At 38.7% G+C, this 12,555-nt stretch overlaps 1 protein-coding gene across 1 annotated transcript; it reads left to right on the top strand.

Moving 5' to 3' along the window:
• The first annotated feature begins 310 nt into the window (after positions 1-310).
• LOC107373641 (high choriolytic enzyme 1-like) lies at positions 311-3,708 on the top strand. Its single transcript, XM_054732579.2, has 2 exons — positions 311-437; positions 2,928-3,708. The coding sequence occupies exons 1-2, from the start codon at positions 326-328 to the stop codon at positions 3,617-3,619; spliced, it is 804 nt and encodes a 267-aa protein (XP_054588554.1). The 5' UTR covers positions 311-325; the 3' UTR covers positions 3,620-3,708.
• The last annotated feature ends 8,847 nt before the right edge of the window (positions 3,709-12,555 follow it).

Here is a 12,555-nt window from a genome sequence, read left to right as displayed (position 1 = left end):
CTTTCAAAAAACTAAAGAAACATTATTTAGAACATTTCACCGTGTTGCCTACCTGTGGCTTATTTTAAGGTCTTTTTTCCTAAAGACTATTCAACAGCCAGACATAACAAACCATGTTTACAAAGCAGGTTTGTCTTCAGAGTCCTCCCTAAGGAGGTTTGTTTTAGGTCTCAGAAGTGCGGACCCCAACCCATAATCCTGCTACGGACACACCTGTACTGGACAGTATAAAGACCTTGGACTGGCTGGAGTCAGGCATCCTGCTTCAAGGGTTTCTCCTCAGCAGCTCTACAGACGCTCCTCAGCCTCCAAAGGGACCCTAGAGATGTCTCCCTCTGCCAGCCTGCTGCTGCTGCTCTTGCTTGGCCTCTCTCATGCTCTTCCTCTCCATGAAGAAAGAGACAGAGAGTATAAAGGAGACCTAGATGACAAACCAGATGGAGAAAGAGAGATTAAAGGAGGCCTAGATGATGAACAAGATGATGAACAAGAGAATAAAGGACACCTAGATGATGAACAAGATGATGAACAAGAAGATGAACAAGAGAATAAAGGAGACCTAGATGATGACCAAGATGATGAACAAGAAGATGAACAAGAAGATGAACAAGATGATGAACAAGATGATGACCAAGATGATGAACAAGAGAATAAAGGACACCTAGATGATGAACAAGACGATGACCAAGATGACGAACAAGAGAATAAAGGAGACCTAGATGATGAACAAGATGATGACCAAGATGATGAACAAGAAGATGAACAAGATGATGAACAAGATGATGACCAAGATGATGAACAAGAGAATAAAGGACACCTAGATGATGAACAAGATGATGACCAAGATGATGAACAAGAAGATGAACAAGATGATGACCAAGATGATGAACAAGAGAATAAAGGACACCTACATGATGAACAAGATGATGACCAAGCTGACGAACAAGAGAATAAAGGAGACCTAGATGATGAACAAGATGATGACCAAGATGATGAACAAGAAGATGAACAAGAGAATAAAGGAGACCTAGATGATGAACAAGATGATGACCAAGATGATGAACAAGAAGATGAACAAGATAATAAAGGACACCTAGATGATGAACAAGATGATGAACAAGATGATGACCAAGATGATGAACAAGAAGATGAACAAGAGAATAAAGGACACCTAGATGATGAACAAGATGATGAACAAGAAGATGAACAAGAGAATAAAGGACACCTAGATGATGAACAAGATGATGAACAAGAAGATGAACAAGATGATGAACAAGATGATGAACAAGATGATGACCAAGACGATGAACAAGAAGATGAACAAGAGACTAAAGGACACCTAGATGATGAACAAGATGATGAACAAGAAGATGAACAAGAGAATAAAGGACACCTAGATGATGAACAAGATGATGAACAAGAAGATGAACAAGATGATGAACAAGATGATGAACAAGATGATGAACAAGATGATGACCAAGACGATGAACAAGAAGATGAACAAGAGACTAAAGGACACCTAGATGATGAACAAGATGATGAACAAGAAGATGAACAAGATGATGAACAAGATGATGACCAAGATGATGAACAAGATGATGAACAAGATGATGATCAAGACGATGAACAAGAAGATGAACAAGAGACTAAAGGACACCTAGATGATGAACAAGATGATGAACAAGATGATGAACAAGAAGATGAACAAGAGAATAAAGGACACCTAGATGATGAACAAGATGATGAACAAGAAGATGAACAAGATGATGAACAAGATGATGACCAAGATGATGAACAAGAAGATGAACAAGAGAATAAAGGAGACCTAGATGATGAACAAGATGATGAACAAGATGATGACCAAGATGATGAACAAGAAGATGAACAAGAGACTAAAGGACACCTAGATGATGAACAAGATGATGAACAAGAAGATGAACAAGAGAATAAAGGACACCTAGATGATGAACAAGATGATGAACAAGATGATGAACAAGAAGATGAACAAGATGATGAACAAGATGATGACCAAGATGATGAACAAGAAGATGAACAAGAGAATAAAGGAGACCTAGATGATGAACAAGATGATGAACAAGATGATGACCAAGATGATGAACAAGAAGATGAACAAGAGACTAAAGGACACCTAGATGATGAACAAGATGATGAACAAGATGATGAACAAGAAGATGAACAAGAGAATAAAGGACACCTAGATGATGAACAAGATGATGAACAAGATGATGACCAAGATGATGAACAAGAAGATGAACAAGAGAATAAAGGAGACCAAGATGATGAACAAGATGATGACCAAGATGATGAACAAGAAGATGAACAAGAGAATAAAGGAGACCTAGATGATGAACAAGATGATGAACAAGAGAATAAAGGAGACCTAGATGATGAACAAGATGATGAACAAGATGATGAACAAGAAGATGAACAAGAGAAAAAAGGAGACCTAGATGATGAACAAGATGATGAACAAGAGAATAAAGGAGAACAAGATGATGAACAAGAGAATAAAGGAGACCAAGATGATGAACAAGATGATGACCAAGATGATGAACAAGAAGATGAACAAGAGAATAAAGGAGACCTAGATGATGAACAAGATGATGAACAAGAGAATAAAGGAGAACAAGATGATGAACAAGAGAATAAAGGAGAACAAGATGATGAACAAGAGAATAAAGGACACCTAGATGATGAACAAGAGAATAAAGGAGACCAAGATGATGAACAAGATGATGAACAAGAGAATAAAGGAGAACAAGATGATGAACAAGAGAATAAAGGAGACCTAGATGATGAACAAGATGATGAACAAAAGAATAAAGGAGACCTAGATGATGAACAAGAGAATAAAGGACACCAAGATGATGACAAAGTCCATGATGGGGTCAAACATAGACAAACACAACGTGTGGACATCAGCACCAGGATTCTGAGAGCCAATAAATTTTCTGATGAAGATCTGATTGAGGGAGACCTGTTGGTTCCCAAACACAGAAATGCCATCAAGTGTTTCTACGCCCAATGCCTGTGGGGAAAAGGCCCAGATGGCTTAGTGAGGGTTCCCTACGTCATCAGCAACGACTTCAACTATTATGAGAGACAGATAATCCAGGGCGCTGCAAATGCCTTTGGTCGCTCTACCTGCATCCGCTACGTCCCTCGTACCTATGAGAGCGACTATGTCTACATTGTGAATAAAGCTGGATGCTACTCCTCTCTGGGAAAAGTGGGAGGTGTGCAGGAGCTATCTCTCAACAGGGCTGGCTGCCTCTACACTGGAGTTGCCCAGCATGAGATGAACCACGCTCTGGGCTTCCAGCACGAGCAGGTCAGGAGTGACCGAGACAACTACGTCAGGATCAACTGGCAGAACATCACACCAGGCAGTGCTTACAACTTCTACAAAGCAGACACCAACAACCTGAACACTCCCTATGACTACAGCTCCATCATGCAGTACGGAAGAGATGCTTTCTCCATCGGCTATGGAAGGGACACCATCACCCCCATCCCCAACCCCAACGCCCCAATCGGTCAGAGGAATGGGTTTTCCTACTGGGACATCCAAAGGATCAACCTGCTGTATCACTGCTAACAACAAATGAATAAAATGTTAAATGTTGAACTAGCAGAATGCATTACTGAAAATTTTCTAAAGATCTTAATAAATCTGCAGCAAACTGACTTGTCTCCTTTGTATTTGTTTATATGAGAAGTTCTGAGCCAACAAAGATGTGGCGTTGGTTCACTCAAATCCAGTGGCGGCTGGAAGTGTTCTAGACTGGTTTAGATCGTACCTTTCTAACAGAAACTACAGTGTCTGTATAGCCCAAATCATGTCATATTCTACTGATATGTTTTGTGGGGTACCCCAAGACTCTGTTTTGGGCCCACTGTTGTTTCTACTGTACATACACCCTCTTGGACAGATACTTGATTCTTTTCATAATGTTTCTTATCACCTATATGCAGATGACATTCAGCTGTGCTGCTCCTTTAAGGATTCTGAGTTCTGTAAACTGTCTGAATTACTAGAGTGTCTATCAGCTATCACCAGCTGGCTAGAAGATAGCTTCTCTCAGTTAAACTCAAAAGAATGAATGTCTGATCATTACCCTTGAGAGCATGGTTCCCCTGATTAGTCAACAACTTTGTCATTTATCTTCTTCTGTCAAGTCAAACTTGATGAATTTGGGTGTTGTTTTTGACCAATCAATGTTTCTTGAAGGCCACTCAAAAACATTGGTCCTAAACTGTTTTTATCCCTTAAGAAATGTCTCCAAACTGTGAAGGTTGGTGTCAAAACATGAACTTGAAATGGTTCTCCATGTCTTCATCTCCTCCCGTCTAGATGACTGTAACACACTCTTCACATGTTTTAACAAAAAAGCCCTTGACCTCCTTCAGTTGGTCCAGAACTCTGCAGCGAGGCTCCTAACTGGAGCAAACAGAAGAGCACACATCACTCCTATTCTAATGTCTCTGCACTGGTTACCCATTAACTTGAGTTCATTTTAGAATCCTGACTATAACTTTTAGGGCTCTACATGATTAGGCTTCTTCCTTTATTACTGAACTGTTAAAGCCTTATGCTCCAACCCGAGCCCTCAGGTCCACACACCAGAACCTTCTAGACGTGCTTTTACCTAAATCTGTTATGTACATATTTTTAACTCAAATTTGTAATCTTTCATTTGTTTTATGATATTTTATAATTTTATGACTTTGTTGTTCTGATGTTAATCTATTTCAGTTTTAAGCTCGTTATGATTTTAGGACTTTATGCTTTGTTATCTATGTGAAGCACTTTGTGATTTTCTATCTGTGATGAGTGCTGCGCAAATAAAATGTAATTACTGGTGAATTTTGGTTTGGTTAGGCACATTTTAACAGTTGTTAACCCAACCCAAAAGAGCATGTTTGCTAGTGGGAGCTGGCTGTCCAGTTGAGATCTGGGCTGGTAGGTCGCTTTGCTTTGCATTTGGCGTGGTTGCCTTCTTATCAGTACTGCCGTAAGAATGGGACCAGCTCTGGTGTCTGGGAATGGTTGTGCCTTCTGTGGAGCAGTACCAGGACCAGAGTGAGTAGGGTGTGTATGGGGAGCGTGAGTGGGTGTATGACATACATTCTTGTGTGTCTTCAGGTTGAATGTGTTTGTGTGTGAGTATGAGGGTGGGAGTGTGTGACTGTGTTTGTGTGTAAATGTATCAGTCAAGTGGGGTCTTGGACTCCTCCTGTCTCCTGCATCTTCGCCTTCGGTGTGGCAGCAATGAGAAACAGTGGCACTTGCCCAGGTAAGCTTTTTAAAGAAAGCCACCAGGGCCCTGATTGACTTTCTCCCTCCAAATCCATTTTTGGTTCTTTTTTAAAACACAGGAAAGGTTTCTCTTTACCTTGCTGACAGTTTTGTTCGCTGCTGCATACTTCCTCAGAGCTGACGCTGATGGTGGCGTCACTTTCTACTCCATTTACCATTTTTAAGTGGTTAGCAACAGTGTTCGAGCCAATGCCCCCCTCCATGAGGGCACCACAGCCCAGCAGAACATCACTGTAGCTTCTTCTGGGGAGAAAAACAGAGAAAAAATAAAGTTAACAGCTGAAGTAGCAGGAAATAATGCAGTGAAAGAGCAAGTTGTAGAAGAAAGTAGTCAAGTGTGGAAAGTGGTCAGTATGTCCTCCAGCAGTCTAAGCCTATAGCAGCATAACTACAGAGATAACTCTGGATAACCTGGCCTTTTAGATGGAGGCATGTTGGAGGCAGGGCAAGGGAGAGTCGTCTTGTAAACTCCGCAGTTTACAAGAAGCTGCAACTCTAAGGTCTAATACGGACGTCGAGACTTTTACTCTCCTTATGAAATGATTCTTATTTTGGTGTCATAGAATAATATCTTTCAATCTACAGGTTTATAATCAAATTCTGTGTTATCAACAATGAACGTTCTATCTAAAGGGATTTAATAATTAAAGCTGCTTTCCGGAGTTTTCCCCTTTCAGAAATTTGTCAGAAATCCGTAAAAGCGATTATCTTATCATGTACTGTGATAAAATGTAAGCGATACGTCTGGTTTTTTTTTTTTTGTTTTTTTTCCTAAGCACGCACCCTGCCCCGCAGAGCTCCGTGCAATCGGAAACCGAGCGCCGACCAGAAGTAACCAATAGCGTTAGACTACCGCTTACGTGCTTCAAATTTAAGGAATACCTCAGCTGATGCAGAGTTGATGAACTTTTCACGGACAAGAAAGTCTCTAAAATATAAATATATGAGAACACAGCATGACATGAGAATAATACTTGTAAAACAGCGTGTTTTAGCTCAGTTTGTCGGCTACAGAAGCACATATATAAACAGAAACGTTAAGTCGCCATTAGGGATAAAGCATTTTTGACGAATACGAGCATGACACGAGTAAACCTCGTAAATATCTGTAATCGTGCTGAAGGAAAATCCTCATTGGGTAACTGACTGTCTTCACGCTCTGTGATTGGCCAGTCACATAGAGCGCCCGCCCCTCCCTACACACAAAACTCTCTAGCCGGCGGGGAGCTCAGTCCGTCCGGCTCATCCACGCACACACACACAGTAACGAATCTCGCTGTGATTGCTTCACTGTTGCTCACGTTTCTTCAGTTTTCCCTAGGTTTTCTTCAGCTCGCCTCTTTTTCGGTTGAATATTTAAAGTAACTTTTTTCGTAACTTACATGGTGCATTTGACAAGACAGAGCTGACGTGCTGTGTCTCTACCTCCGCTCCAGTCGGGTTTTTCTATTTTATTTAACTCCCTCTCTCTCCCTCTCTATCTCTCTCTCTCTCTCTCTCTCTCACACACACACACACACACACACACACACACACACACACACACACACACACACACCTCAATCAACATTGTTTTGTTTAACTTTGTGTGGGAAAATGCCAAGAACGTTAAGAAAAAAATCTGTTTAATCAAATTAAAATTCAAAAATATATATAAAGTTGTGTCTGGTTCTAGCATTTCATATTTCCTAGTTCCTACTGCATGAGTTCAGATGTATTAATCCATGCACTTAAATATTAACGTTCTGATTTTATTGAAACACTTGTTTTGAAATAGTTCCTTTACTATTGTGATCAAAAATATTTAATCTCTATTCTGAGGCCGCTCTGTAAATAGTTTTCAAATAAACCACACACATATCAACTTTTGATCAATCCATACCAATTTCAGACTTAAAATAATATATTGATGTAAACCACACCCACTTCCGGTTAAACCACGCCCACTTCCGAGTACAGATACAGATAATTTAGTTCGTTGAACAGATACAGATAGTGGTGTACTCGCTCATCCCTAGTCGCCATCTTAAAATAACGGAGAAACTGAGTTTTTGTTTGATATGCTTGTCAGCCACTAGATGGTGCCATGGGATGAGAGAAATACTCTGGAAACAAGCTTTAACTAATTAATTAATCACCATAAATGTTTATTATTCCATGACTTATTTCAGATCCTAAATACACTAAATGAGTCTACTTGATGTTTTAATAATGATGTATTATCAGGTACATTCACATATTAATATGTTTGTTTTTAGCAGACGCTTTTGTCCAAAGCGACTTACAAGTTATAATCGGCATGTTGCCCTTGAGGCTAACAACAACAATAACAAAAACAACAAACAATTTCCAGTCAGTCGTAGGTGGCAGTGAGGCAGCATGATGAATCATGGAGAGGAGGGAACAAGGAGTGGACAGTAGAGAGGGGGGACTGGTGCAGGGAGGGTGCTAGTTAAGAAGATGCTCTCTGAAGAGCAGGGTCTTCAGGAGTTTCTTGAAAGTCGAAAAGGAAGCCTCTGTTCTTGTAGTGCTTTGTAGGTCATTCCACATTTGTATGCATGAGAAGAGTCTATCAGTGAATTAACAAGTTAATGTTTAACAGATTTACTTCATACATTAAATTAAAGAAGCTTTCTAAGCGTCTCAGGAAAGGAAGTGTTTGAGAGCTCTATTCAAATTGATCAGATCTGGTTGGTCAAAGTTTATAAACAAACATTGCTTAACCCTCTGGAGGCAGGCGTTGCAGATTTGCAACGTTAAAACCTACCCACCTGGTTAATCCACATACGTATTTCATGAGCATTTTTTAACTCAGAAGTACTCCTGAAGGACTTAGTTGTTCGTCCCTTTATCAAAACTTATTTTGAGCCTGGGAGGGTTAAAAGTGATTTCACTTCCCATTTTTCCCAGTTCCAGCCAGAGCTCCAAGCTCAGCCAAAGATCACAGTTCATGCTAAATGACCATCTTGTAGGGAACCAACCAGATTTTTCAGTGGAATAATTTTAATTGGCTCAAAGAACATCACTCTTTTTGAATCAATCAATTATTTGCTCAATCCACCACTCGCTCATCAGATGTGAAACCGTCCACCAGAAGTCACTTGGAAAGTATTTTTTGACCAGTCGATCTTCAGATACATACATCAGAAGCCCACTCACTTGCTAGACTATCCAATGGTGTGGTTAAAATTCATTTGATAACTTGTTAATTTACATTAAACAGCCAAATTCAGTTTACAAACCCAGAAATCACACCTTTCTGAGTCACTTAGTGAAAGTCTTTAAACAAGGTCATGTTTAATCAGAGTTCATTCATTGTCTCATTTAATATCACTGTGAATCATCATTCATAATTCATTTGCCTTCATCATCATTAATATAGTAATAAATTTTTATAAACTATATTTTGTCTCTTTGTCAAATTATTATAAAGTGTTGGTTGCCTGGCATACCCACATTACCTAGTTTCATCATCAATTGAAAAGGCTCTATATTATTGATTATTCATATTTTTATGGAATATTATATTTTACTGAATACCTTTATATTCTATTGACAATTTATTAAAAGTAACCAATTACAAATCGTTACACAATGCAGAACACACATAATCGCCACCAACTCAGCCGTGAATACTGAACAGCCATCCTGCACCCCCACCCTGCCAGTCTTTGGGTCCTTCTAGCCATCCGTAAACAACTGCAAATAAGGCAAGGCATCTTTATTTATATGGCACATTTCAAACACAGGGCAATTCAATGTGCTTTACAATTAGCATGAAATGGCACAACAACGAACATTAGAGCACAAATTAAAATATACAGAAATAAAATTATAATTTAGAGCTAAAAGGAAAAGACAGAATTAAGGTTAAGCAATTACAGTGGAGACGATGGAGCATAAGAAACAATTCATTCAAAGGCTGATGAGTACATTAGGGTTTTAAGTTTTGATTTAAACAACACTAGAGTTGGGGCAGATCTGAAGTTCAGGGGGAGCTGATTCCATATGTGAGCAGCATAATAGCTAAAAGCATCTTCACCCTGTTTGGTTCTGACCCGTGGTTCTACCAACTGATTGCCACCTAAGGATCTCAGAGCCCTATTGGGTGTCTAGAGCTGAAACAACTAATCGATTTAATCGATTATAATCAATTATTAAAATAGTTAACAACTTTTTTAGTCATCGATTAGTTGTTTAATAATCACATTTTACCGCATAAAGTCTATTTTTACCACAATCTGACATCGGTTACAATCTGTTAAATTTGCCGCCAGTGTGTGGCAGTAATGAGCCACTGATCTACCAGTGGAGCCGTAGAAGAAGAAACGAGCCAATAAGTGCCCTCGGTTTTCACGACATAACACGTTACTGACGCTCATCTTGCTGTGAGAGATGGAAGAACAAGAAGAAATACGGATGAAAAATAGAAGCGACAAAACAAGAGAAACCCCGGACAAAAACCTCACGAGTATGGGAGCACTTCACTCTAGATGCCATGAAAAGACGGGTGACCTGCAAAATATGCAAAAACCATCTAGCATGGCACGGAAGCACGACGTCCCTAAGTGAACATTTGAGACAAAAACATGTGGGGGCTGATGCAGCAGAGGAAAGTCCGGTTCAAAAAAGGACAACTCCGCGGAGAAAAATATACAGACGAGCTGTGTCCAGGTGAATATAACGCGGCATAGTTGTACGCTTTCAATTTTTAAATACAGGAGAAATTCAGAAAGTCATTTTTTTTTACTATTAAAAGGCTGTTTTACTGTCTAACACTGTAAAACGCCTCACAACACATTTTTGTCAAAATAAATGATCACTGTATATTGTTAATTAATTCAAATAATGTAATATTGATTTAGTGTTGTAGTGTGTGTGCTGCTTTATTTTATATGTGTACTTATTTCAGTCTATTTGTGTTTCTTATGCAGAAAAAAACAAGCAACGATGGACAACTACATGGGGAACAAGACACTCACCCCCCAGCAATGCATACCACTTACAAACTCTATTCTAGATGCTACAATATTTTTTATGGACCTCTTATTACCTCTTATATTTTGATGCCAAAAAATTATTCTGGACTGATATTTTGCACTGTTTAGCTCATTTTACACCGCTGACTGTGTTCATGTGCCATAAAATAGATTGCAGTCAACTGCACAATTCTCTTATATTTTTCTTTTTCTTAACTGAAATGTATTCATCACTTGTATAGGTTAAATAGCTAAACAATAACAAACCGATTAATCGATTAATCGAAAAAATAATCAACAGATTAATTGATTATGAAAATAATCGTTAGTTGCAGCCCTAGTGTCTATACAGGAATGAGATCTGACATGTATTTTAGCTCCATGCCATTGAGTGATTTAAGCACTTTGAAATATATTCTGTAGTTTACTGGTAACCAGTGTAGGGATCTAAGAACAGGGGTGATGTGCTCCTGTTCTCTTAGTTCTTGTTAAAACTCTAGCAGCAGCATTCTGAACAAGCGGTTTCACAGCTTTTTTGGGAAGACCAGTTAGGAGACCATTGTAGTACACGCTGGCTGGAAATAAAAGCATTAATGAGTTTCTCCACGTCTGGTCTGGACATGAAAACTCTGACTCTTGATATTTCATGGAGGTGATAAAACGCTGATTTAGTTATAGCCTTAATTTGTCCAGAGAAGCCCAGGTCTGAGTCAATGATAACACCAAGATTTATAACCCCAAACCGTCCCCCCAAAAAAACATTAAATCCCCAGCCTTCCCAGCAGGGGGGCTGCCAGAGATTTTGGGCCCCATGAAAAAATATCAAGTTGGGCCCCCTGGGGGCTCGTCCATAGCTGGAGCTGGGGTTCCACCCTACCAGATTCGAACGGAGAAAAAAAAGTAATATATATACTTTATATTAGTGTTTCAGTTTTGCTTAATTATGTAGGTCTACATGCATTCTTACTTATTTACATATCATTTTCACTAGCTGGCTCTCATTAAACAGTGAATTTCCTTCAACAGAATTAGCAATATCACTGCTGGAAAAAGCAGGAAATACACATGCTGAAAGGTGTTAATCTCCTTTTCCCTATTACTCCCTTAAAATGTGTTTATTTATTCTAAAATTTTACTTGATGATAAAATTCAAATTTGGATACCTAATTAAATTTCCATGTTGTGTCAAAGCTTTACATAACTACATTTTCAGCTGTCTTTCCTCTTGAAATCAAGTATTTCTGTATGACTGACAAAAATTAAGGATTCACTGCTCACAAGGTGACTTCTTTATTAAGTCTCCATGGCTTCATCATAGACACAAAATGAATAAGCACACAGTTCAAACCGGAGTCAGTTAGGGTTACATAAAATTTTAAAGCTGGACAACTTTGCATGAATACGTATATAAGTCTCTAGAAACCCATTTTTCTCAACAACAACAAAAAAACTGCTAAAATATATTCAGCCTTGATTGTACACAGCATGATGTATTATTTACAGTGATACAATTAATAATGCTCAATAACGATCAATGCTAGATTTCATATTTTATTGTGTTCAATGTTATATTGTTTATTTATTACAATTATTAACAGCTTTTGTTTCATTTCTACTCTCTGATGAATTATTTGGAAATGATTGATTTTTGGTTTGTGTTCTAAAAGCTACATAAACAAATTACATCTTGTAAAACCTCCCATAATTCAGTCAGATTCAAAACATTTCATTTCAAGGTATTTAGTAGATGAAGAGGTTTTTTTTTCTTGTATGGTTCCTTCAAAAAGGTGCTTCACAGTAATAATCTCACAGTAATTTATGTTACATTAACAGACTAAATAACAATACTTCAACCAGCCCAGCATCCAAAACCATACATTTTTACTGATTGTTTTTCCACTTAATGATAATTATATATATCAATGTGTTTATCACCAAAATTAGCCTTTTTATATTCCTTTGTAATAGTACTGATAGAGAAGAGAGCCTTAAGTGACTCCCACAGACCCCCTTAAATGAGGCTGCTAGCTAACACGCTACATTGCTCACCTTCTTCAGGTTCATTGGGTTGTGAGGGGACACCTGCTGACATATCACCAGCTGCTGATTCTATAGGGACAAGGACAAACACCCATTTACCATAATTAGATGAAACATAGTATGTGTCCGAATCCACGGGAAGGATGCTTGTAAGAGTGTGATGACGTCACAGCGCAGCAACGAGTACTGTCCGAA

Source organism: Nothobranchius furzeri, chromosome 9 (assembly GCF_043380555.1).
Source record: "Nothobranchius furzeri strain GRZ-AD chromosome 9, NfurGRZ-RIMD1, whole genome shotgun sequence".
NCBI lineage: Eukaryota > Metazoa > Chordata > Actinopteri > Cyprinodontiformes > Nothobranchiidae > Nothobranchius > Nothobranchius furzeri.
This window is presented reverse-complemented; position numbering and strand designations above follow the sequence as displayed.